General features: G+C 45.0%; 1 protein-coding gene and 1 long non-coding RNA gene across 3 annotated transcripts; one reads left to right on the plus strand and one right to left on the minus strand.

Annotated features, from left to right (window-relative positions):
• Window positions 1-8,415: 8,415 nt before the first annotated feature.
• On the plus strand, window positions 8,416-25,201 carry LOC6500950 (rho guanine nucleotide exchange factor 17). Of its 2 annotated transcripts, XM_014911324.3 has the most exons (17): window positions 8,416-8,679; window positions 8,926-9,092; window positions 9,145-10,757; window positions 12,939-15,127; window positions 15,182-15,755; window positions 19,959-20,219; window positions 20,279-20,469; window positions 20,526-20,971; window positions 21,035-21,257; window positions 21,400-21,491; window positions 21,552-22,228; window positions 22,290-22,441; window positions 23,683-23,750; window positions 23,811-23,953; window positions 24,012-24,133; window positions 24,201-24,548; window positions 24,610-25,201. In XM_014911324.3, exons 1-17 carry the CDS (start codon window positions 8,552-8,554, stop codon window positions 24,767-24,769), a joined length of 7,554 nt encoding a protein of 2,517 aa, XP_014766810.2. In that variant the 5' UTR covers window positions 8,416-8,551; the 3' UTR covers window positions 24,770-25,201. The 2 variants fall into 2 exon arrangements, with proteins under 2 accessions (XP_014766810.2, XP_032305610.1); XM_032449719.2 differs by lacking the exons at window positions 8,416-8,679; window positions 8,926-9,092; window positions 9,145-10,757; window positions 12,939-15,127; window positions 15,182-15,755 and adding exons at window positions 17,422-17,766; window positions 19,256-19,866.
• LOC123257187 lies at window positions 11,351-12,944 on the minus strand. The gene is made up of 2 exons (XR_006507177.1): window positions 11,692-12,944; window positions 11,351-11,593 (listed from the first exon to the last, which is right to left on the minus strand). It is a non-coding gene; the product is annotated as an uncharacterized LOC123257187 (long non-coding RNA).
• Window positions 25,202-27,911: the final 2,710 nt, after the last annotated feature.

A 27,911-nucleotide genomic window follows, 5' to 3' on the forward strand; every position in this document is an offset into this window, starting at 1 on the left:
GGCATCTCTTGTTGGAAGTGTGTTTCGAGTTCAGACCGCTGAGGAGTTTTCAAAGTACACTGTGGAAAACTTGTTAAAAAAGAGTTAAAATAGTCACAGAATGTTGGAATATATAGACAGAAAAAAAGACTACAAATTTTGCCCTTTTTAAAATTTATTTTTATACAGAAATTGACATATTTTATGCGAAATCAATATCCTTTATCCTTAAACTATTATTTGGCAGAATATTAAAAAATTTCTTTTTGTGCCTAAAAGGCCTAAAAGGGGTTGGGCAGGGGGACAGGAGTGGTGGGCGATGGATGGGACATTGCCTCCGAATCGCACTCGGACACTCAGACTGCGCGCCGACCCATATTTCGATTTCATTTCATTTACGAAAATAAAAATAAAATAACCAAAACACCAAGACCAGACAAATCGGAAAAAAATCAGAAATAAAAAATGCAAAATCCAAACCAAAAAAAAAAAATTAAAATAAAAAAAAAATGTGAAAAACAGCTTTGGCCGCGAGACGAGCGCCGCGATACTTAAGTGCGGTCAAATAAGTAAAAGATATGCCATAAAAAGACAGCATAAGTGTATTTTGAAGATACTTTTTCGTGTTGTGTTTTTGTTGCTTCTCCTTCGTGTTTTGTTTTGTTTTTATTTTTATTGTTATTGTTAGTGTTATTGTTGGTGTTGACTGCTGCTGCTGCCGCTGCCGCTGCCGCTGCTGCCGTCTTGGATGTTAATGTTAACTTGTTTAGTGTGGGCCGAAGTTGGTAGTTGCTTTTGTTGTTTTTTTTTTGTTCCTCTTGTTGGCTCGGCTTGTTATTATTATATTGTTACTGGCTATAACGGTAAAGGACACTTGGTATTCATATGTAAATGCCCCGTCTGCCACTCAATTGAATTGTGCAAAAGATGCCTTACCATGCCCCATGCCCCATGCCCCATACCCCATACCCCATGCCTGATGCCCCTTCCACTTTCCACTGCAGCTGCACCTTTATCGAGCCAACTCGATCTAGGCCCAGTGCACAAAAAAAAGAGACAATCCCGAGACGTCTTGGGGATATTTTTAACTCTGGCGCGACTTAATTCCTCCTGCATTTGCAGTGGTCGCAGCTTATTTAATGTCTACAAATAATCCAAATTGGGGCTTAGCCGGAGATGCGAAAAAAACAGGGGGAACCGAAGAGAAAAGATATGGGAGATGATACAGCCTCTTCGATCATCGGCGGGGCACTGAGGCACGAGGAGTTCATCGGGCCGAGTTCCTTCACACTACCATTAATCATAATTATGTCTGTACCCTTAATTAGTTTCATAAAATCCTTAATTTCCAAATCATTTTCATGAAAAGAAGAGTTCTAGAAATGAAAAACCTAAAAACCCTTTCCTAACAAACTCTCTATTAAAAATAATTTTAATAAATTTTCTTCAAGTGGATGTTGCACTATTCCATAGTTCGACAAACAACGGTTTATGGCTGGGGCATCCTGCCTCAGGATGGGGCGCTCCGAGGGGGGTTACAGGGGGTAAAGAAAAAGGCCTCCGGGGATGCGTCGGTAAATTGGGGAATGAAGTGCCATTTGCTCAGTGGGACAAGTTGTGGCCAAATAATGACTATATTAAATAACAGTTAGCAAACATTATTGCATTGGCCCAAAGGCAGTATAGCACAGATCTAGCCAAAAGGCTAGACACACAGTCCCACTCTGGATGCTGGAGAAGATTTTGTGGCCAAGTCTCTCTGACTGCCTGACTGCCTAGCTGGCTGGCTGGCTGCCATTTGAACGCTGTTGGAAATGGCAGTAATGTGACCATTTAAGACCTCTTTCTGATGTCTTATGGAGTGAAAACGTCCTGCTGTGTGAAAACAAATTATAGGCATGTAATGTTGCATGTTACGTCGCGACTCTCGAGCATCAATGGAAAGTAGGAGGCGGTGGGGCATCTTAAGGGGAGGACAGGCGCACCAGAGGACCGGAGGATGGCTGGGACTAAGACGGGCTAAGACGGCCGGGCTGAGGCTAAGCTCAGTGCTCAGTCAGTGCTGCAACACTCAAAAGTTAGCCCGGTCGGGCCAGTTGCGGATTTTGACTTGACGCTGGCTTTATGCTGATGCTGAGATGCTGAGGCGCTGAGACGCTGTGGCTGGAACTGAAAAACTTCAGTTAAGGCTAAAATCCAAGACTCGGCCAAGTCCCGGTCGTTGGATGTGTTTCTCCGTTTCTCTGTTTGTCCAATGACTGTATGTGTGTGTGCTGGCTCTAATGCTCTCTAACTGCTTATCAGATTTGTGAGGATTGCGCAAAAACGATTTCTGTTTTCCTTTTGGCCTCCCGCCATCGCCTCCTGCTCCTGCTCCTGCTCCTGATCCAGCTCCGGCACCTTCTCTACCTTGTTCTCACGAGACCTGTGCATACCCTTTTTGGCCGAGTTTCAACAAGTGTCTGAATGGCTTAAATCATCTCTATCTTTTGGCTATCAATAATCATATAATCAGATTGAAATATCTTAAAGATTCATATCTATAATGGATCATCTTACTCATCATTAGCGTCTATTTTTTAATAAAGTAATCTTATGACATCCTCACGTTCAAGCTGAGTCTCTTAAGAAAGTATCAGATATCAGGTATCAGAAATCAAATTTTTATTATTACATAATTAGTGGGACTATCAAATACACCTTTCTATAAAGGGTATTTGGAACTCGTAGTGCTGGGACTTAACCTTTAACGTCGTCTCTAGTAATATACTTATTTCTTGTTTTCTTTCTGGCTGGCTGTCTATTTTGGATTTTCAAACAACGAATGCGATTGCGACGCCGCATTTAAACGAGCACTGCAGGTCCGAGGTTCGGTGCATTGTGGTGGCATTGCTGCTATTGGCAAGACAGATTCAGATTGAGTTTGACTCGAAAATAAAGTAATGAAAAGCCAAGCCGCACTGCAGATCGCAGCAGCCAGCTACCTCTATGAACTTTTATTGCCTGGCTCTGGAATCGGTATCCCCAAGATACCTACTCCCAGTTTCCACTCCAGAAAGGTGAGGTGAGGAGGTGAGAAAGTGGCAAACTGTCGCCGGGGACAAGTGGTCCTCCAAGCTCATATTCGTATTTGTGCCAAAGCAAAGCCCATTACAGAGCCCCACATATCCATGTACACACATAACGACGTCGTCTCTGCCGAAAGAGTTCGGCTCTGAACGACCACGCCCCCCACCGGTTAAACTAACAGCTCCAATACAGCAATGTCAGTAAGAAAACCCTAATATCTCAGCTTGTGAATGATGATCAGGGTGGACCAAAGTGAAGATTAATTTTTATTACAAATTTTAAGATTTTTTTATTAGGTATTTTTTGAAATATATAGCTATTATTAGAATTTAAATACGTAATTACCTTAATTTTACATATTATAAATAGCTCTTATATAATATAATAATTCTTATAATATATGTAGTAAAACGCATCTCCAAAAGAGTGATCTGAGCAAGGATTTTTATTGCTTATAAGCCATATTTTAAAGATTTTAATTAAAAAGCAAACACCTACAAAAATACAAAACAAATAAACAAAATGTGTCAAGCCATAAATGACTTTCAGAATCTTTTTATTTTGAAACTGTTATCATAGCTTAGGCTTAAGCTGGCTTGTAAACTTTGGGTTTTCACTTTCTGGCCCCAAGACTGGGTCGAAAACAACATAAGTAGCACCACCCTAGTGCTCACATGTTACATTTACGGTTTCGGCCGCCGCGGCTTTCGATGATGAATGCGGCAAGGCAATTTGAGTGATACTCACGACCCGTCAGTAGTTAGCTGCAGCCACGCCCCCACCGCCCAAAAGCGCTATCCATCTGCATCTCGGCATGCATTTAGCATTTAGGCGACTGCTGGGGCAGCCCGGAACCCGAAAATTAGGAAACGACTGCGATCGAACTTTGATGGGGACTACACCTCCTCCTGGAGCTTCGAAACCCTTGCCGTGCGAAGACATATCACAGTGGAAACGACGGAGTTTACATAATTGGAATGAATCAAGGCGGGCTGAGAATAGCTTTCATATCAATTGGATATCCGGGTTAGCTCGTTAGGGTCGTTATGCAATTAATTCGATACGGGAAGACCTGCTATTAGAGAATCACATATCTCAGATGCGCAACTCATCTTTCGGCGCAATTATCTGACAAATGTATCTTACTCGCTTAGGCCTGAATTATCATTTGATTAGATAAAGAATTGTGTTGTGGAATTCCTCTTAAATGGAAACTTTAATTTTCTACGAATTGTTGGGGCCTTGAAACTTTCTTCAGAACTCTTAAGTATCCCCAAACAAAATCCTCCCGTTGTTTAAACAAAAGTAAAAGTTCAGCTAAAGAACTGCCGAAAATAAAAGACCTTATGAAAGTGATTTCCTCCGTTTCCCCGAATCTGATCTGCTGCTGATTGTTAAATACTTATCACTTAAATCGATGTAACAATCAATGGCCAAAAGATTTTGGGCCCATGTCGCTGTTCAACTTTGACTCTCGACTGGGTCCGGAGTCGGAGTCTGACTTGGAGTTGGGGGTCTTCCTGCACTGCATCTGCAGTGCACTTTCATAACACAATTTATCGCTGTCTGCTGATACAAGCCAGCAGATACAAACTACAAAATACCGCTCATAAAAACTTAAATCGAGTTAAGTTCCGCTTCATTGTTTGGACTGGCCAAAAACCGAAGATGAAAAAAAATTGTTTATAAAAATAAGCACACACAGCCACACACACACAGTTAAGAGAGAGAAACCAACAACAACAAGAAGAAAACAAATTTAATATGTACTAATTGAATGTTGTGCAGCTCGAAGCCAAAAGCCAAACTCCCTCTCCATTCCCATTCCCAACTTCCAACTCCCATTTGTATCGGCATCGCTTCTACATTGAGTCGAGTTCACCTGGCTTGAACTCTGGGGTCAGCCAGTCCGCCAGTCCGCCAGTCCGCCAGAAACCCGGCTCGTGAAAGTACGAAATCGAAAATCAAAAGTGAAATGTCGAACCCTGGCCCAGACAGATCGGCTGCCTAACTGACTAACCGACTGACTGACATAATTCGAGCTGGGCTGGCCAGTGATCTTTTGGGCCTGTTCCTATGCCAAAATGCAGCTAGAATTACGCGCCTCGGAGTGCTCCGAGCTCCGATTTTTCTCCGCCTTTGCCTCCAGGTGTGGGTTACGATTTTGTGGTTTCTAGGAGAGAAAAATAAAACTGAGAAAAATCAAGTACACTTAATCTATTCATTTATCAGAATAAATAGTATGATTCTTTGGTTGAATACTTTGTTGTGAATATTTCGTAAATGTGAAACATCTACCACAATTTCAAAAATAGCTCAAGATCATTTTCTCATCGCTAATCTTAAAGCTAAAGCTTAATCATAAACTATTACTTAGTAACATACTTATGTGTCATTGACAAATGATCGAGTGGCTTTTGAAACCCACTATTCTGCTTGTATTCCATTAATTTTGTAAAAACTTTCTTCAAAAATGTGTTTTATTTATAGACTATGATATAATATACATATTATAGATATAATTTATTATTATATATTTTTTAAAGTGCATCTCCTACAATGTTTTGCATTCGAATAGAGGTGTCGGATGTCCCATACTATTATTCTAACTATTGCTCTCAATTGTTGATTCAAGATATGAACTTGAACCGAAATCTACGGTTTCAAGCCCAGGCTTGGGATAAAACCCAGCTGAGAATCGTTTGATTTGCAATGTAAAGAGACTGCCAAGGTCTCTAGGCCACACCACACCACACCACGCCACACCACTCTTGATTTCAATTCAAGTCCAAGTTCAGGTGAGCGATGGATATGAATGCCGCTGAGATGGCGATGTTGTCGCCGATGGGCAGGAATAGCTTCCATTGGAGGCGGGGATGGCTGATGACTGCAGTTGGAGTTGGAGGTGGAGGTGCGTGAGATGGCTTGAAGTATTGAAAGGGATCTGCTAGATGCGCTCCTAATCCCATCACGCACCCCAGAGTGTCCCAGCCGGAGCTGGAGGTGTTGCTGATATGCCGCTGAAAAGCTGTGCAGATTAATCATAAAGTCCATAACAAAGAAGTTTTGCATGCTGGCTGGTTGGGGGAGGAGCGAGTAGATGGGGTTGGGGGTCTTCGAAAGCAGCTAGAGGGTCAGGCAGCAGGGGGCATCTGGCGCAGATCGGGCTGTCACTTGTCAGTCAAAGTGGCCCCGGCCGAGGGCCTATGGCTGGCCTATGAAATAGTTACGAAAAAGAGCGAAAAAATAGGTGTTACCCGGGGTGAAGAGCCAGCACGTTGTCAGGCTTAATTGTTATTATTGTTCGCAGATGGGAGATGGTCTATGGTATATGGTAGATGTTATATGGAAGATGGAAGCCAAGAGATGAGGTGCCGCTTCTGCAGCTGACAGCGAAATGTTCGCAACATGTCAAAACTTTTATGGTTTTTTAATGGTTCTCCATATAGATTGGGCCAGAGTATGATTTTAATTGAATTTTTGTTTATTTATTTATAAGTGGCGGCAAACTATTTATAATGCGCAAGTTTGGGTTTTTTCTTCTTCGGGACTTACATCTTTTTTTTTGGGTATTATCTTGGAACTGTGATTGCTGACGTTCGTCGCCAGATCTGCTATCTGCCACTGGTTTATCTGGCTAGGTATTTCATGAGCAAACACTCGAAAAATAATTGTAGACACATCTTATTTTTATCAAGAAGCTGGCGTACTCGAAAAAGAATTCACAATAAACTCACGGATTTCATTCGGGGACAGCCCCGAGACAAAGTTATGAGCCAAAGTTGTTCTTGGAAAGTTTGTTTTTTAGCCACAACGCCAAACAGATAAGTTAAATCAGCTGCTCGCAATTGGATCTCATTAGTTTACCCCAACCCCTCATTCTGCCAGCGACCTTGAGTCAGTTCTAATTACGCGATACAGATACACAGACGCAGATACAGATGCATCTGACAAGTGCAAGTCCAGCTGCTGGCTGATAAGCGGGCTCTGCTTAGCCAAGTCGGAGCTGTCCGGTATTTTTAGATCCCGCATAGATACTCGAATGGATCTGTGCATCTGCATTCCTTAATGATTACGCTGCGAAAGATACATTTGTGTCCGATGGACTAACACCCCAGAAATCTCAACTAAAAAATGCCTTACACAAAATTCGATGTACATGCGAGCAGAAATACTTATGCGTCTATATGCGGATACAGAAAGTTTCATATATTTAGGATGGTCAAGTGTTAGCCAAATAATAAGCACATTTCTTTCATTTGATTTCATAAGTTTTTCTCTAACAGATTTCATATGCCTTCCTGTAATATTCCCCAGCCATACAGTTTCGTTACGCACTGTCCGCACACGACACTGCAATTGTTTCGCCACGAGCATCTTTCACTCAAAAGTATCTTCGGCTTTCTGTGCCGGCTGGTGGAAAAGATATTTTTGGCTTGCTGGCGGAATGATATTTTTGGGACAAATGTGTGACTCCCAAATAGCGTGATATTTACACCAAAGGAAAGGGTATTCTGTTGCCACCCAAACATGGCTTATTGGATACCCTTTTCAATTAAGGACACTTGGCCATTGTTCCATCATCTTTGGGCTTCAAAGGATTTCATGCAAATCTCTCGTTAAACATTGTTTAGCTGCTGGCGCACAAAAAACAAGAGGCAGCTCCACGAGGAGACGTCTCCGGCTTGTGCAACATGCTCTGCTGTTTGTTCAACATCAATTAAGATTATAGGAAAGCCACTTGTTCAGCAAAAAAGCAAAAAAAAAAGTAAAAAAGCAAAAAGCCAGCCAAAGAAAAAGTCTTCCACTGAAACAAAAGCCCGGCCAACTCGGGTAACCAATCCCCGAAAGACAATGGACACCATAGTGGATGCAACAAAAACGATGCAAAGCCAACTAAACATATTTAATGACAGGCTACTAAAGGCGATAGGAGGGAGGAGGGAGGAGGGAGGAGGAGGGGCTAGTGGAAGGGGCATGTCATGGTCATGGCTTGGCTGGCAGCTCTGTGCTAAAAATTCGCATGCGTAACACTCGCGTTCCGTTGGAGGAAATCGAAAGGTGGCAGATCTCACAGCGGACGATAATTTACCACCAACTATGTGATTTTTCCAAATTATTAAAATTTATTGTGTGTTGTATTTATAATTATAAAATGGAGAGAAAGCCATAAGCAAAACATCACAATTATACGAATCGAATAGCTTATGTGGGCTTTTGTGTCAATGATTGGGAAAAAATATTTAAATTTTTTGAATTATGCCTCAAATTATTCAAAGATTACCATTACCTTGTTCGCTATTTATATTACAAAGTTTAAATTATTTAAAGTCTTGCAGAGTTAAATAAGACTACTCTTTCTTGTAGCAGAGGCACTGTGGATAAAGTATGCGCTGCATTGGACCAAAATAGATCCGTGTGATGCTTTTTATTTAAAGCACTGAACTTTCCAACTCGATCACATTTGGACTTTCCGGTTGCTTGGCTTTCAAAGTTCCAGATAATGGGCAGAATAATGCCGGAGGCACGCCAAGGATGTCTCAGATACGATATCCAGCCTCCAAGAAAGTACACAAGCACTCCACTGAATGCGCCATATGGAATCGATGTGAATGGGAGCACGTGGAAGAGGTGATGCAGCCGAGTGATGTTTAGCATGAAGTTCGAAATTAAATTGCATCCGATTGAAGTTCAATGTTTATGGTTTGATTTTTGAGAAATTTGGTAGTTTTGTTTTAAAGCAAAGTGATGCATGGCCACTTAGATTTGTAAAAAAAAAGCTTTATTAACCTTAGTTAGCATGTTCTAATAGGTTTCTGGATATCCTCTCATATTAATAGCTTGCTTTAAATGTATTTATTGATTTTAATTTTACAGAAATAGCCAGAGTTCTCGTAAAGACGATCCACCTCCTGATAATGAGCATTCAGTGAGTCGAAGGACCAAAAGCTGTCGCCTCATATCCTGTTGCTGTATGCGCCACTCCACCCACACGGTGGACAGCGAAGTTATCCAATTGCAAGCAGAGCCTTCTTCCAGCAAAGGTAAAAATTTGGGATAAATTGTAAAAAGTTTTAAACTAACTAATTTTCATAGGAAACTACCCAGTGTCCAACCAACTGCCTCCCCGAAAGCAATCCAGCTCCCTGCCCACCACTCCCCAACTGGGCCAGCGAGTGGTGCGAGGACGAGGCTACAAGAAACTTTCCTGGAATGAGGATCAGCCCCGGGGGCGAGGCGAAGCACCCTCAATGTTTACCCAGGGCCAGGAGTTCAGGGCCAAGCCGCAGTCACTCACTTACCAGCATCTCAAGCACAACAATATCAGCCATAATAATAACAATGAGGACGACTACGATCCCATTGCCAAATACTTTGCCAACTCGCAACACACGCAGCAGCAGAAACAGCAGCAGCATCAGCAGAATCAGAATCAGAATCAAAATCAGCAACATCGAAAGCTATCTCCTGGCGACGGAGGTGCGAAAAGCTCACGGATTCTCTGCGAGAATTGCTGCGGCGAGAGGCATCAACAAGTTGGCAGCGCCATGGACCGCCACGAGCAACAACGGCAGAAGCAACAACTGCCGTTTGGGGACTTCGATTCAGTGTCCGATTTGTCGTCGTTTCGCTTTGTCTTCGATGGGGAGGAAGTCGATTTCGGGAGGCGTGTATTAGTCGATGCTCATTATGAGGATGCCGCTGACGATGACGATGACGTTGCGCGGCGGCCGTTTATAGAATTAGAAAAGCGGGAGCCAAATACATCAACAACAACAGCAGCCACGAAAACGGAAAAATCAACAGAGGCAGCAACAGCAACAGAAACAGCAGCAGCAGCACCACCAAGAGGAAAAGCAGCAACAGCAGTGGAAGACGCGTCATCGCCAGTGTTGTCCCTGTCATCTGAAATCAGCGACGAGTCACCAGCAATTTGTTGTTATACAATTGACAAAAAACTGTCACAGCAGCAACACCAACAGCAGCAATCGCAACAGCAGCAACAGCCAAACTTTCAGACAGGATTGCAACATTACAACTCCTGTGCCACAGTTAGCTATCGCAGCTATCGCTGTCCCCCGCCAGTTCCTCCCAAGCCGCGTTCTGGCCAGGACTCCTCCAATTGCGACGAGCCAGCCCTGAAAACCCGTCGCCTGGGTTGTCAGCCAAAGACCCGCGTTTACCCGGAGAGTGTGAGATCAGTGTGTCCGCCGTATGCCTTCGATAGTACCTACATTAATAACAACAACTATAACTGCAAATTTGATTCGTTGCGGGGACAACGATTCCTCTTTTACGACCGCCATGGACGTCTAACTTTCGATTCGGAACCGGAACCGGAAGTGGAACTGAGTGGGAAAAGCATCCATTCACCCACGAATGGAGTGCACAAGTCACTTAGTGAATCGCGTTTGCATGGCCATGGATACACGAATCCTGAATATTTCTCAGTTGATCCTAACGTTCCCTATGATCCGTATACCGATCTGTCGCGAGTGACCGCCAATATAATATACCCGGAGCTAGCCAATCGGGAAAGTTCGTTTTCATTACCGCTAAAGAATGCTTCCAACCAAGTAAACCCCATTACGAGTCACAATCGAAACCCAATCCAATCCCAAATCCAAGTTAAGCGAACCAACCTACTCCCGCCCTGTCACTGCAACTCCCATGTGGATGCTCCATTCGAAATTAACAAGGAGAACGGGGTAAGTGGAGGCGTAACATTATATAAACTTTAAAATTAACATCAAAATTTTGAGACCTAAAGCGGATAGGATTAAAATGAAACAAACTTGTTGAAAATAGAATTCAATAAAAGTGAATCATAAAAATTATAGGATGTTTTTAAGAAAAACATAGGACCCACAATATGCTCTGACTCAAAGGGGGTGGAGAAAAGTAAACTCAAAAATATATAGAACTGCGATTGCTTATAGATCGGTATTTATTTTCCAAAACTCGATGGCCACCATTCATCACCGAACTGTCAGGGAGTGCAATTTTCAGCCATAAACCTTTTGTTTTGATCGATTTTATTGATCCCATATATCATACGAGGTGTGTTCAAAAAGTAAGGTGACTTTGTATTTTCAAGAAAAACTATTAATTTATTTATCAATATTTATGTTGTCCCTTTCAAAGTAATCCCCCTCAAATACAATACACTTATGCTAACGGTTTTTCCAATCCTCAAAGCACTTCCCATAAGCACTTTTCGGTATAGCCTTGAGCTCTTGCAGCGATGCAGGGTTTATCTCTTTAATCGTTGCAAATCTCCGTCCTTTCATAGGTCTCTTCAGTTGCTCTTCCATTGGGACGATTGGGCTTTGGTTTCGATATCATAACCATATACCCATGATTCGTCACCAGTTATGACCCTTTTGAGTAAATCTGGGTCGTCGTTGATGTCATTCAACAGCTCTTGAGCGATGCTCATGTGACGGTTCTTTTGGTCAAAAATAGCGATGATCGCCGAGCACGCAAAACAACCTGTAACCTTTACGTCTCTCACAACCAAACGAAAGAGGGGATTCCATTGAAACTTGGTACAGATGTTAGGGAAGAGTGTACCAACATAACAAAACAAAAAAATCGATAATCGAAAATATGTTGCCCGTGAAATTTGAAAAGTCACCTTACTTTTTGAACACACCTCGTATATGTAGTTACTCGTACGTTCGCTTTTCAATGGGCCAAAATAAATCTCTCTCGGGGAGATTGTAGTTGGGGTTGTGCGAGAAGAACTCAAATAGACATGGATGGGTTGGACGGGATGGATGGGCACCACCTGAATCGCACGTTCTGTCGCTCAATCGGAGAGATCGGGAGAATGTTGGATTCTTATGTGGCCTTTGTGTTTGTGGCGAGAGTTCTACTCACCAGAGATTTCCTTGCTGGTATTGCTCTACTTTTGTGTTATTTGTAAATTTCTTTTAATGCGTACACTTGGAGAAAAGTTTCCCTATTAATGGATAGTTAATAGACTCTTAGTATTAGGAATTATAATATTATTACTGATCATAATATTTTATATTAATGAAAAGTTTAAGGGATATTGAGGTTGAGGACTTCTTTTTAGGTCTGTGTATTGTAAGTTGGCCCGTTCACTCATTCATTCCCAGTCATAGCCAAGATCTCTTTATATTCTATATGCTTATATTCTATATGTATTCGGATTTAAAGACGAGTATGTATGTGGTATACGTACTTTTTATATATGCGGCGAAGATCTGTTGTTTATACTAAAAATATCACTGTGTGCGTCTGTATACACGAAATCGGCATTATATATATAGAGCACCGTGCTGGCTTGCTTTACATTGTGTTCATAGCTCTTCTGCCCCTGGCCACCCCTCGGATGCCTGTCCTTTTCTTTGGATCGGTCCGGTATGTGTGTCATTGTGCAGTGAATATAATGATTATGAGGGGTAGGCGCCTAATATAATCATGCTGGCTGGGTTCCGGAAATCGGGGCTATACATAATGCTTCATGCTCGTTCCAATTAGCCAGGCGCATTCCTGGCGATCCTTCGGGAACGGAGCGGAGCGTTGCCCCTTGATATTACGCATACGCCGCGTTGACGTTGACTCAATGTTTGCTGCCTTGGTCTATCCAAAAGTGAATTGAATTGCCAGCGATCGGCGATTTGTTTGTTTTTGTTTTGCGAGGGGTGCGGAAGGAGTGGGGGTGGGGAGTAGTGGGTGGGATCACACGTACGCCCACAGCTAGTCCATAAAAAGACATGGGCATCAGCTTGGAAGGGGGGAGGGGAGGGGCACGGGATAATGGGCCCCTGAGAAATCCGCTGGTGAATAATAAACGTTTAACTCGAATCTCTTCCTCGACCTCACTGTTTCGTTTTTGGGTTTTATTATTTCTATCCCAGCACACAATGGAGAAACGACGTAATACCCTGGACCGCTTTCAGCGCCTCGGATTCGGGCGTAAATCATCACCAGCGGCCACCGCTGCCTCAGCCTCCTCCTCGTCCTCCTCGCCATCCGCATCCGGTCCGGAGAAGCAGCGCAAGACATCGGAGCGTTCCGAGCGCCTTCGTGAGCTGACAGAACTATTGCGTGGTAGCAGCGGGGGAGGTGGCGGCGGCAGCTCCCGTGCCTCCTCCACGCCAACTCCGCCCCCGCCGCCTCCGCCGCCGGTCCCGCCACCACGAAAGCCCCGCAACTCGAATCTGGAGCGTCAGGACACGGGCGCCAGCCAAACCTCGGAGTCGGATGTGGGCAGTGGCCATCACCTGAGAGCCAACGAAGACACCAACCGCCACAGCGGGGGCAGTAGTGGTGGTGGCAGCACCATCAGCACCGCCGCCCGCTTGTTTGCCTCTCTGCGGCCCAACACGAGTCTCTCCAACCTGGAGGCCTTTATGAGCAACCGCGAGAAGTCAAAGTCCCCGCCCCCACCTGCGCAGCAGCGACCTGCGGCTTCGGCTGCGTCTTCGACTTTGACTGCGGGAAGATACGCAGATGCCACTGGCAGTGGCAGTTTCGAGAGCACGCAGCCAACATCGCGCGGCGCACACAAAGTAGTTCCATTTCGCTCCGTTTCTTTTTCGCAGATCGACTGCAAATCCACGCTAAGTGCCCTGAGGGATCGCCTGAGGCGCGACAAGGCCATCGAGGCACCCAGTCCCAGTCCCACACACTCCAAGGAGGACGAATCTCCCGCTCCGAATCCCGATCCCGGCTGGGTGCACATACCCCTAAGGAAGACCGAACTCAATATCAACCTGAATTACGGGCAGGAGAAGTCGATCGACCACGACGCCATTCAGGAGGAGGACATCTTTAGCTCGGAGTTGGCGGCCAGTGGTGGCTCGGGGATCCTCTACCCGGCCACTGCCACTGCCAGCAGCGTGATAGCGGCCCATGCCACCATGGAGTCCCTGACGGACACGATCCAGTCGGAGACTGATTGCCTGATCAAGGAGGAAGTGCAGCACGTTCAACCCGTACTGGAGATCACACCGCCGGCCTCGACGATCAGCGAGGGCAGTGCTCCCAACTTGGCCACTCTGATGGAGGAACAAGTCCCCCTGGAGGCGCCGCCAGACAACTTCCTGCAGACGGCAACCACTTGCGAGATTCCAGTACCTGTTTACGAGTGCGCCGCTCAGGAGTGGCTAGAGACTCCAGCGCAGGAGTGGGTGGAAGTAGCTCCCGAGGAGTTTGGAATCGTGCCGGAAACGATTCAGCCTCCGCTGCCTCATGCCGCCTGCAAGGTCTCCCAGACACAGTCCACTCTCACCACGGCTGTGAGGAGCGATTTGGTGCCCACCATCTCAGTGAGCCGGTCCTCCGAGGAGGGCGATGAACTGGCCAAGATTGAGGATCTGCCGCATGTGGAGGTGGCCACCACGGCCAGGAACACATCTGTGGAGCAGCACAGCAAGCAATACAGCCAGGATGATTTGGAATTGACAAATGTGGAGCTGCGCAGTTCCTTGGAGGCCATCCCCACTCCGCGACACAGCACGGATGAAAGACAGCGACGGCACATGGATAGGTCCACGAAACGCAAGGGCATGTACATCGACAATGCGGACTGGCAGGCTCCCTCGGAATCGCCTTCTCGTGGCCTGGCCTTAGACATCAGTGTCGCTAACCAAAATGCCATTAAACCGGAATCTCCGGATGCCTCCACCGCATCCGGACCATCACAAATGTACATCAACAGTCCCATGAGCTTTGAGTTGAATACTCCGGAACTGGAGAAGAGTTCGCCGTCGTGGGGCAGTGGAGGATTGGGCCGTGACAAGGCCCAGTTGCTGAGTAACTTCAGTTGCCAGAGCAGCGAGGAGAAGGACGATGCCTCCACAAGGAGCTTCAGTTTCCTGCGCGCCGATTCCACCTCCGACAACGAGTGCGATCGAGCGGCCAGGGAGCGGGAAAGAGAAAGGATCTCCGCCAGTCCGACGCCCAGCGGCGGGGACTACGATTACAAGCGGTTCTCCAAGCGTCCACTCCGGGGTCCTTACGGCCAGATGCTCGAGGCGGAGATGAAGAAACCCAACAGGATGCATTTCGAAGAGATACTCGAAGAGCTGCGCGAAACGGATGGGTAAGGAGTCTCAATATTTCCAAGAAATAAAAACTAATTCTTGGATTTTTCCAGCTTGCATCAACGAAGTGCCGCTGCCGGAGGGGCCAGTGGAGGAGGTGGTGGTTCTCGGAATTTGCCGCAGTACTCCAACTCCATGAGAGTTCGCAAGACCAACACCTTCCTCCCGGTGCCCTCCCATGCCCGTGCAGCTTCAACGCCCTCGCAACTAGAGCACAGCAAGACCATTACTGCAGACACGGCCCAGATCTCCGCTTCTGCCAAGAATCTCAACGAGGCGGAGCTGGATGAGTTGCACCACATGAAGCGGGCCGCCTCCGAGGCACCTGCCCCCAAGACGCACCACAGCAAGCGCAGCCAGTCGATGAGCACCGAGCGGCCCAGTATCCACCACCATCACGGACATAGTCACAGCCACAGTCACGGTCACGGGCACAGTCACCATCATCACGGAGCCAAATCGAACGACAAGGCATCGAAGGCAGCTCCTCCCAGTGGCCGAGGATCGGCAGCGACTGGACCAGCGCCTGTCCAGGCTAATCTGAAGCCAACACCAGCACTCTTGGCTGAGTTACTTAAAGGATCCAGCGAAAACATGATCTCCGAGCAAAGGAAAAAGACTATAGCGGTGAGTTTACTTTTCCTTCTTTCTTCATTGCTGTTCCTTTAAGTATGCTACGTTTTTTGAATAAGCTGAGCTTAAGACTGATCCTTCCAAGAAAATTCTATTAGACAACCTTTGTTATTGGCTTCATCATTTACTTCCAAAAACGTTCCAGTTCCAAGAGAAGGGGGCTCTTACAGCGCCCACGATCGGCCCTCGATATTCTCGTTTCCAAACACATTGCTTTGTTGCTGATTTTTTTGAAAACTCACTCTCCCCAATACACCCACACCGCCGCGCTGTTTTGTTTTGCTTGCTAAGTAGATGTAGAAGTGCATGTCGTGGGTGTGGGCAGTGACTGCAGAGTCGGCAGTGGCAGTGGCAGAGGCAGAGGCAGCGACAGCAGTGGCGGCGCCATGTGAATTCCGAGGCGCATGCCCCAAAAGAAAGACAACGGTGCGCATTGGAAATGTGTGTTAGTGTGCCAGTACCATGCCGTTTCGTTGAACGCGGCGTTCCATTTCAATCCGTTCCAGGCACAGTGGTTGGAGTGAACTATTTTTAAACATTTCGAAAATTGCATTCGACTGATGACAGACTGATTTCGAGAGTTCTTGTTCACATTTTATAGTTTTATTGGCGTAGGAGTTAGAAAATAGAGTTTTAAATTAATCTCTCTTTGTTATTTTGTCAAAATGAATTATATTGCTATTAGATAATTTATTCTGCATAGTTTACTATTAAAAAATGGATAGTCTCTTCTAAAGTTACATTATTTGAGTAAAATTAAAAATAAATATTTGTTAATCTTTTGAAAGAATCCTTGGATTTTGGACACTTGTCGCATGCAAATCGAACTGAGATTAGCTCCATCCTTCTAATATTATCTCCAATCAGTTCTCTCTCTCTGCAAACTCTCTATTTCTGGAAGATGCGCGTAGCATTCCAATGGTGTCCCAACAGCTGAGACTAGCGCACCACATAAAGTTTTGTGCATGGGATCGTGTGGGGCGAGGGGGTTGGGCAAGGCTAGGGGGATGGGTGGGGGCGTGTGTTTACGAGTTGGTTTCCTGCTGCCTCTCGCTCCGTTCACATGGATAATTAATGTTTGGCTACAAAGCAGATAAACCGAAATCTAAAATTTACTACGCACACTTTTCTCCGGACGGACGCTTTTCATGTGCCCATGTACCCGCTCTCCCCCAGCCGTATTCTCTGCTTTTGTTTTAAAAAGCATGCTCACATGTAGCTGCGATTTGGCCGAAAAATGGCTACTCTCCGGGCCATTTTTATTCTCCCTAATGCCACTCTCCGTTCGTACACAGGAGAAAAGGACTAACAAAGGAAAAGGATTCAGCTTTCAAGAGACGGATTAGAAAGAAAATGATTGAAAAAATGATTTTTTAGCCTAAGTTTTAAAAAGATGAGATTTAAAATATCAAGTATACGCCTAGTATACTTATCTTTACAAAAATGTTTATTAGATAAAGGCCAGCACTTTCTTACTTTCGTTCAGTGTATCTTAGCTCTCCTCACTTGCAGTGGGTGGCTGGGCGCTCTCAGTTTTTCAGTTGCTGCCGCTGGCGGGAGTCAGTTGTTGGGTGGGAGTAGAGTGGTTTTGGTGGGGTTGTTTTTTCAGTGCGCTTGGAATATGAAAAATGGAAATTAAGTGTGTATATGGCACAATGGAATGTGTTCGGCGAGTCGAATCGAGTTGAGTGGCGGCGCGCACTCCTGTTCGCCGTTAGCCGTTCGCCGTTTGCCGTTTGCCGTTCGCCGCTAGTAGCAACAGAGACAGAGCCACAAACTGCGGCAGAGGCAGAGCCGAATAGCAGACCAGACCACTGTGCGCGTTTTAATTCTTATTTGCTTTTCTACGACCATTGTGTGGCGGAATTGTTCATGTTTCGTTCGTCCGTTCGTTCGTTCATTCGTTTGTTATTTATTTTTTCGTGAGCGAGGAGGAATCCGCTTGGCCAAACACCTCCGGGCAGGAAACAAACAAACGCCAAAGCCAAAATAATTGAAACAAATCGTAAATCGCAAGCATATAGAATAGAAAAATAATTTATAGCTGGAGTGCCAGCGTGTATGTCTCCTTGTGTCTTGTGCCTGTCTGTCTCTGTATGTGTGTATGTGTCGGTGAGGCTGCGTGTGGCGTTTTCAAAAGGTGAAATAATGTCTGTCTGGTTGCGTGGGAAAATGTCTTGCAAGGCGAGACATTCATCAAAGAAACATGGCAAAAACTCTGGTTGCAGAGAAAATCACTTTTCATTTTATTCAAATTAAATTTTTCATCGCGCCAGTGTGTGCGTGCGTGTGTATGTATATGTGTACCTGACTGCACAAGGCCAACCTCTTGTTGCGCCGCGTTACGCCAATAATATACATAGAGTGCAAATATAAACTCTCAACTTATCCACAGTAACTGTAAGCGAGAGAGCGAGTGAGAGCGAGGACGAATGGTGGAGGGTGGTGGGGGGAGGTGGCGGAGGTGGCGGAGAGAGCAAATCAATTACCTGTCAGCTCTCCACCATGTGTGCTTCATATCTGTGTGTTCGGTGATTGTGAAATGTAAAATGGAAATGTGGCTTATGCGCCGCTCTAACCTTCAAAGGCGTACTGCGTGCTAGTGCTTCTCTGTATGTGTGTGTGTGTGTGTGTGTGTGTGGGAGTAGCGAATAACGGTAGCTGCAACTACCATACCAACTGCGCACAAATGTATGCTGCAAATAGAGCTGCACCCACACACGCCTCGCCTGACATTTGTGGGAGCGTGTGTGCGTGATAACATGTTGCTCGACTGGCTTTCCTAGTTACCCGTAATCGGGTAATTAAACGGCCATAAAATTAAAACGCAGCCCAGCTAAAACAGCAGCAGTTAGGCCCTGATTCACGACTCCATAGCCGTAATGCAGACCAGCAACTGTTTGTGTTTTTTTGTTTTGTTTCCCAGCACTCCTCCTGCATTTAACCCACGCTTTCCCTTTGTTTTTCCTTGGCGCGTTATTGGCCTTCACTCCGATGGCAATGACAAACAAAAACATGGTCAGTGTCATTATCAAATCACACACACGCGCACAGCGCAGGAGCCGAAGGTTGTTCGGGGTAGGGTGGCGGGGCCGGGAGGACTCAAGGCTATCCCTGCCTCGTGACTCTATCGTAAACTGCACTCGCAGAAATCTGATAGAGTTTCTAATTCAAATGACAAATACAATCATCACTCACTGTGAGCCATATATCTATCGCTATTATTTTAGCCGTAATCTGTAATGAGTTAGTAATTACTGATTAGTTGTCAGCGGAAATTATTTTTCTTTGTGTAGGGCTTTTAGAACGTGGGCAAGTGGTTCTCCCACATGCCGTCTACGCAGGTTGTTCTTTGTGTGCATGTGGTGGTGTGACTGTGTGTCTGTGCAACATCCTCAGCCAGCTGCAATCTGCCTCTTGCATGTGGCTTGTTGCCCTTTCAGTGGTTTTGAGCGATTTAGCCAGAACAGACGTGTGCTCTTCTCCAAAAACAGAATGCTTCAGCGGTGCTCCAGTGGCAGCAGTGTTGAAATCAGATCAGTGATCTACTAAAATAAAATATAAATAAAAAATCAAAAGAAAACAGACACTTTAAAACATTCCGAGCATGTCACATAATCGCGAAAACCTGCGGCTCAGCCTGTTGGACCTGCAGGCCACCCTGACGGCGCCCTCCCAGACCGTTGCCGCCGCCCTTCTCCCGCAAACCCACACACAGCCGAGCGGCAGCTCCAGCAACGCAACCCAAACCCACAGCATCGCCAACAGCAACAGCAGCAGCAGCGGCAACCTCAGTGGCACCACAACCAACAATAGTAGCAACAGCTACGGGCTTAGTATTAGCAGCGGAAGTGTCTCCCAGGCGGTGTCCATGGCCACCACAACGGTGGCGCGGCTGAGCAAGGCGGGATTCGGGGCGACGGCGACCGGTTCGGGGGGCGGGGTCGGTGGTGGTAGTGGCGGGGCAGGTACCATCTATCAGAACGACAAGTGCGACAGGCTAAAGAAAATGACCTCAATCACCTGCTCCGATTCGGAGGACGACTCCGAGCGGCGGGCGCAGTTCGAAATTAACACTAAATGGAATCTGGGTGGTTATGAAGGTGTAAGTCTGGTCGCTCCTACTACCAACTAATCTTAATATATTTCTAAATCATCATAAGTTAAAAATATCCATTAAAAATATTATCTTTTCAGGACACACGTACCTATGTGGTCCAGGAGATCTATAAAAACGAACAGTCCTACGTGGAGTCTCTTCAGACCGTTGTGGTCAAGTATCTGAAAGTTCTCAAGGCCCCTGAACATGCCGGCATGATCGATACCCGCACTGTTGATGAAATCTTCTTCATGGTTCCCGATATCCTGGAAATACACGAGAAGTTCTTGGGGGACTTGAAGAATCGGTTGGATGACTGGGATACGACGCAAAAAGTGGGGGATGCTTTCATGGAAACGGTAACTACTGATTCTGACCTCATATTATTATTATTATAATGGTTGTGTGATTCTTACAGTTCTCAAAGCTGGAGGTCCTGGAAGTCTATACATCCTTTGTGAATAACTGTAATAGGGCCAAGAACGCCATTCGTTCTATGAAGCACCAGCGTCCCTCGTTTGCCAAATTTTTGGAGTCCACGTCTCGAGAGCATAAGGGCAAGCTAACCCTGGACAATTTGCTCATCAAACCAGTGCAGAAGTTTCCCAAGTAAGTTCTCCTAAAAATATATAATAAAATATTACTAACTTCATAATTATTTTCAGCTATGAACTGCTCTTCAATCGCTTGATCAAGCACACGGATCATGATCATCCAGATACAAAACACCTTCAGGATGTCCTGAAACTGGTCCACGACATACTGGTCCACATAAATTGCAAGGAGCGGGAGATCATGGAGAATGGCCAGCGAGAGGCCACATTGCGGGAGCTAGAGGGCGTCATCGAGGGTATCACCGATTTGATTGCACCTGACCGACAATTCCTGATGTTCGACTTGGTCTCCATGCCATCGGGACAGGGGGCACGCAAGGATCGCGGTTTTTTCCTCTTCAACGACCTGCTTGTCCTCACAAGCATTAAGAAACGAAGCGGCACTATCCGCAAGCCCAACCCCACCATCTGTCCCGGCACTGTGGCCTCCACTTTGGACACCAACAAGTACAAGTTTCTCACCAAGATCTCGTTGGACTGCTTGGAGATTGTCAAGGGTGAGGAACCTACACATCTGTAAAATGAATAAGAACTTTCCTTACGTCCCAATCTTCCCTTAGCCAAAGATGAGAACATTAAACGCATTGTCAGTGAAATTGAGACTCTGACCGATGACTGCAACAAGCTGCAGCAAATCGCCGATATCACTGTTTCGCTCAAGTACCCGCACCAGTATCTGGAGGACGTCATCCGGGAACTGCACCGAGATGTCCAGCGACAGCTCTCCGAGCGCCAGACAAACGACACCCAGCTGAACATGCTCGAGCTGACAGTCAGCTCTCCGTAAGTGCCAGCCGTTTTCATATCCAAACAGTATCACATATCGTTGAGTAAATATTACCACTTTCCCAACGTAAATCATTTGATCTAATTACAATACTTGGCTATTATCGTTGTCTAACAAATATTCATCTTGTGTCCTTAGGAATGGCAATCAAAAGCTAACCGTGGTCTTCAGCAAGACGGACAAGCGCACTCAGTGGGAGGAGGCCTTCAACGAGGCCAAGCAGAAGCTGGGTAAGTCCCTAAAATATTTTTAAAATCTAATGAGATGCTAATCCCCGTTTATCCCTGTAGCTGCCACACTGGAGAAGCATCCCATACCCGAGTTCCTCACCTCCATACCTATTCGCAAGACCAGGGCCGGACTGCAGTTCACCTGTGCTGCGGCCACGTTGAGTGAAAACCGGGATGTGTGGGTGTGCAACAGCGACGGCTATGTGGGCCAGGTGTGCATCATGTCGCTGCATCCGGAGCCGAATGTTACCAGTTGCAACGGTGTTTGCAACGCGCGTATTCTGTGCGTGGCCTCTATACCAGCTTACAGCTCGGCGGCATCCAGCCGGAACAGCAGTGGCGAGCAACACGAGAAGCATGAGGAGAAGGAAAAGCGAAAGGAAACGCATCAGCCGCCGCAGCAGCAAAGCTACACACAGCAGTTGCGCGACTACCGGAAGAGCATCTCTCCGAGCTTCCACAGCGCCTCCAATTCGGCGACAGCGACGCCCGAGAAAAAGAAGACTCCCACTCCGACGCCAGTTTCCGGCGGAGACAACACCGATGGTTCGTCGGCGGGCGCAGGCGGCAGTGATACTCAGTTGGAACTTAATCTCAGCTCCAGCGACGATGAAACAGAAGCTGCCGCCGCCGCGGGATCTCTTAACGTTGGCAGTGCAGGCACTGGTGTGGGGGGTTCCGGTGCCACTTTGGCGGACCGCGTGCCTAGTCCTGCGCCGTCCTATCATGGACACCAGGTGAGGTTCAGTCAGAAAACCTTTCTTTTACCGTAGTTTTAATTTACTTAAATTATTGCAGGACTCAAATCCCGAGGAGGGCGAGAGCAATCAATCAACTATGTGGATCGGCACTGAAGACGGCTGCATCCACGTCTATAATAGCACTGACAATATTCGAATTAAGAAGAACCGCATCAAAATCGAGCACCACTCCGCTGTTTATTCCATTTTGTAAGTGCAGATAATATCATACATAAGGATATGTTTTATAAATTATTCAAGGCAATCCGTTTAAGTATCGAGTGCTCATTGGCTTCACAGTGGACCCTATTGTCCATCAAAATGATTCTTTCTAATATTTGAAAGGGACCCTCCAGAATTTGCTTTTTGGGGTTTTGATGCAGATTGATGGGGAATAAATCTACAAATCGTTTAAGGTATTCCGCTTAGGAATCTGACGATTATTGGCACAGCCTTCGCTGTGGGCCATCATGTCCTCCCATGCATTTTCCCCATTTCCGAAGGGGATGCCCCAGAAATTTTGACAAAAAATGTAAAAAATATTTTGTTTCGAGGTTTTGATGCACATTGATGGGGAATCGATCCACAATTCGTTTAAGGTATTCCGCTTAGGAATCTGACGATTATTGGCAAAGATATAGCCTTTGCTGTGGGTCTTATTGTCTTTCCATGCATTTTCCCCATTTCCGAAGGGGATGCCCCAGAAATTTTCACAAAAAATGCAAAAAATATTTTGTTTTGAGGTTTTGATGCACATTGATGGGGAATCGATCCACAAATCGTTTAAGGTATTCTGCTTAGGAATCTGACGATTATTGGCAAAGATATGGCCTTCGCTGTGGGCCATATTGTCCTCCCATGCATTTTCCCCATTTCCGAAGGGGATGCCCCAGAAATTTTGACAAAAAATGTAAAAAATATTTTGTTTTGAGGTATTGATGCACATTGATGGGGAATCGATCCACAAATCGTTTAAGGTATTCCTCTTAGGAATCTGACGATTATTGGCAAAGATATGGCCTTCGCTGTGGGCCATCATGTCCTCCTATGCATTTTCCCCATTTCCGAAGGGGATGCCCCAGAAATTTTCACAAAAAATGAAAAAAATATTTTGTTTTGAGGTATTGATGCAGATTGATGGGGAATCGATCCACAAATCGTTTAAGGTATTCTGCTTAGGAATCTGACGATTATTGGCAAAGATATGGCCCTCGCTGTGGGCCATCCTATGTATTTGGCCCATTTTGCCAAAAAATATGAAAAAGTATTTGTGATTAGCATTTCATGCACTTTGTTAAAATATTTATCTAAAAATAGTTCCTCTTCCGCTGGAGAGTCTAATGATTAGTAGCGAAGCTCATTATGGCTCATTTTGGGTCACACATTCACATTCATTTTTTATATTTTTGTTAAATATATTAATCTTTGTTATTAATATTTCTTTCTATTAGGTACCTGGACAATCGTGTGTTTGTGTCATTAGCGAATGGTGATATCTGTGTTTACCTTAGAGATGGAGGTAAGCATTTGTTGGAAGTAATATAAAGTCATTTTATTAACAAACGTTTTCCTATTTTAGCCACCTCCTGGAATACTTGCTCATCCCATTGCCTTTCCATAGGCACCATCACCAGTCCGGTGACCAAGCTGTTGAATGTCAATGGTCGCCTTTGGTGCTCCATTCAGGGCATCATTAAAGTTCTGGATGTAGAGACTCTGACGGTGGGAATACACTTTCCAGTAAATTAAATTCGATACTTATTATAAATTTCACCCGCAGGTCATAAACCAAATACAGATTTCATCGGACTCGAAGCCGATTACAAACATGACAGTCTCGAACAATCACGTCTGGATTTCCATACAGAATTCAGCGCATATTAAATGCTTCCATTCCAATACGTAAGTCCGAACCCAGGCTATGATTATTGTATCTTTGACTTATATATTTTTGGATTGGGAAATGCAGCCACCAACTGGTCACCGAAGTGAACCTTGCTCCCGCCGTTAACAAGATGCTCTCCAACTGCGACGAGATCATCCGTCAGCACAAGGCCGCCTGTCTGAGGGTGACATCGCTTTTGTGTTGCAAGGATCTCATTTGGATCGGCACTAGTGCTGGCGTTTTACTGACAATCCCGGCTCAGGGCTACGAGAAGGGTGCCATCAACATAGTGCCCACCGGCATTCCCCACGGCCACACGGGACACGTGCGTTTCCTCACCTTTGTGGAGACCACTGGTCTGGAGGGAGTGGCTTCCGCAGCTGGAGGTCGGGATGCAGGTGGTGCCACTAGCGATGAGTACTCCAAACAAGGGTAATAAAAGAGTATAATTTAAGCTTGAAGAAGATATAAAGTGCTTCCTTAATGTTTACAGATCAATTAAACACTCCAAGTCCAAGTCGGAGACAAACAACACACTGATCATTTCTGGTGGTGATGGCTACGAGGACTTCCGCAACTCCGGGGCCAACTCGCTGAGCGAGATCGCCGGCCGCGAGGACAGCACCAATCATCTCCTGATTTGGCAAATTTGAAGCAGAAGGCGTAAAAATCGCTGGAGGCTTTTGCTCTCACGCTGGAAGAACAACAACTGAGACTGCAACTAAGTCTCGGAAGGAGTTGCAACAGTGTCCTGTTGGGAGAGCAAAGTAAACAGCGGTTTTTATGGGCCAAGGATTGAATCAAACAGAGATCCCTCAATGGGATCTCCAGCAGCAGCTGCTAAGCTGGAAATTAGTAGGACTATAAGTAGGACAAAAAACTGAGAGGACTGAATAACGGACAGGGTGGACGATGTATATGTGAATTCTTTGATTGCTCGGCGCTAGCCCTTTTGGATATATATGTACATGTATATTTATGTATTCAGCATTTGATGTATTGTGCCACTATCGCATCCCCCAACTAGCCATTGAACTAGTGCCAAAAATAAACCAGAAATTAACGACTCCTGCGCCAAATTAAAAATATAAAAAGATATTTGGAAAGCTCCTTCAATGTACATACAGATCGCATCCGAGCAGATAAGAGCCGCTTCATTTATGGATGGAGAGCTCTTTTCCACGGCAAAAAGCGAACGATATTTTTGTATTGCTTAGCGGGCAGACTAATTGTAAATCTAAATCCTATTCAAGTGTTAAGAGTTCGGATCTAAGTTTGTTTGAATTGAATACAGGTCTAACATAATTTATAATGATATATTGACTTACAGCCTATGCATATAGTGTACGAGTTTATCCATCTGAGGTTCGTTCCCCGCCCAGAATTCAAGCGCATTAATCGAATTTATAATCCTAATTGAATAAAAAACCACTCAAGGGTCATGTCACTTATGTCTACATGTGTTTCTGAGTAAGCGTGCCCCGGATAGGCTTGTAAAAAATCGTACTTTAAGCATCTCCCTATTTTTATCGTATACATACTATACATACACACATAATATTATATATATGATAATTAATATATTGATAACTGATTAAATGGCGTTTATAATGTTTATTGTAAAACCTATTTCATGCAAGAGAATTGAATTTGAAAATTGAAAATTTTAACATACATACGAGTGATATTCAAGTTTTTTGCTAAAGTTTTTTGGGCATGTACAAAACGTTAAACCTACACTAAAAACTCACACCACACACCTAATCCTCCTCCCCTTACATACATACATATATACTTAAATATAATATATATTTTTTCTAATTGAATACTATTTGTAAGTCGTGTGCACACCTCAACCCGCGAAACTCAAACGTCTCAAGCTCGAACATCTGTCTAAGATAGCAAATTGTAATAATTTAAGTATAAATATTTCTATGTTATAGTCTGGTTGGTTATTAACATTAATCATTGTTCAGTGCAGTATTTCAAGTGTACGCTAAGCTGTTGCTCTTTCCCACACCCCCAAGTCCCCTCCCACTCCAAAATCAGGACGAATCTAAACTGAAAATCCACGAAAACACACCACGAACCACCGAGCGCGGTTTCATCTGTTATTTGAGTGGCTAACGACGCATCGTGTGCAAAATGTATGAAATGCATTTTCTCATATTCAGTGAACATCTGACAATTGTTATCCTACCTCTACGAATACCAAGGTGTTAAATATATATATTTATATAAATTATACTCGAGATTTGGCTCACGGATCAGGAATCGTAACTGGAGCAGGAGTTGAAACCGGATCGGGAACAGAAACATAAACAGGAGCAGGAGCTGGCGCGTTAAATGCGATTAAAACCTCCCTAAAAGAGCTGTAATAATAGAATCTAAAACAATAATTCCCCCCTTTGCCAAGCTGCATTGTAAGGTTCAATAATAAATTGTAAATGTGTTAAATAAATAAATACTTATACATATTTAAATGTGTATATTATACTCTAAATATCTTATTAAATGGGAGATTGGCAATGGGGATTACGATATTAAATGTTCCAAATCAATCGTTAAGTCCTTAATAGCCCTAATAATGTTTTAGATCCTCTGGAGAGAGGATACCGTGAATTATTTATAATGCCTCATTTAATTGCTTTTGCAGACCATTTATTTTGGCCGCGAATCTTTTTGTTGGGACGCGTGTTGATTCAGATGCGTGCATATTTAATTATCGCATTCATTTGTAAAAATTAATTATAAATGGATTGGTTTAATTTAATTTGGTTTAATTAAATTTTAATTGGTTTACCCAAATCTATGTTGTGCCCTCGCTCCTCCAGATCCCACCTCTGTTCAATGCCAATCCCAGTCCCAATCCCATTTAATAATTCATTTTAATTAGTGTTTGTCAAAACCGAGAATTCCACTGCTGCAGCAATACTGCAGTATCGATTCCAATTCGATTTGGATTACGATAATCCTGGAGGAAAAATACATTAGGGACCCCGCCTTGTTGTGGCCATAATGGGGGGGGCGGATTCCAGCAGATACAGGTCAGGGAATGGCTATTGATTGTTATTGTTTACCTTTGTGGTGACTGCACACGACTCGGGTCAAAGTTACCTGAGGGGATAAGGCTGGTGCGACGGGTCAGAGGCATGCGTAAGTAAAATAAAATCAAGCAAATTATGCGTAAAACTCAATTATTCGGGACTTTTAAAACAGCTGAACAACAACAAAGGGGAAAACTTTTGCCGTAAGGCATTTACGTAAGTGCTTGGCTTGGCCATGGAGTTGTTGGCGGATGCGGATACGGATGCGGATGCGGAATGGCTTCTACAGGCTGCTCCAGGTGATGAGGTGGTAAGAAGGGAGCCAGTATACGAATCCAGAGAAGAACGGAGAAGCCAGAGGCCTTGCCTTTATTGGTATCTCCATCCTGGCCCCGCATCCTGCCGACACGCTTGGCCACATGTGTGTGGCAACATGCTGCGTAAATTACGCTGCCATAATACCCTTCCATATGGTCAACTGTTCCGCCTCGCCACATCCATTACTCCGGCATCTGCCTCGGAATCGGCGTGAAAAACTTTTGCCGAGCAAAAGTTGCAAACTTTCGCTCAACTTTCAGTCAACTTAAGGACTTACCGATTTGCAAGAGTATCTGGACTTCAGCCAGGTTTTCCTTCCACTGCCTTGTTAACTGAGCCACTCCCGCCAGCCCGCCGTCTCTGCCCCTCTCTGGACGCATCCTGCCCACTGTGTCTGTCTCGACCGAAGGTCGTAGCTGCTGGTCTTCAG

Source organism: Drosophila ananassae, chromosome 2L (assembly GCF_017639315.1).
Source record: "Drosophila ananassae strain 14024-0371.13 chromosome 2L, ASM1763931v2, whole genome shotgun sequence".
NCBI classification, from domain to species: domain Eukaryota; kingdom Metazoa; phylum Arthropoda; class Insecta; order Diptera; family Drosophilidae; genus Drosophila; species Drosophila ananassae.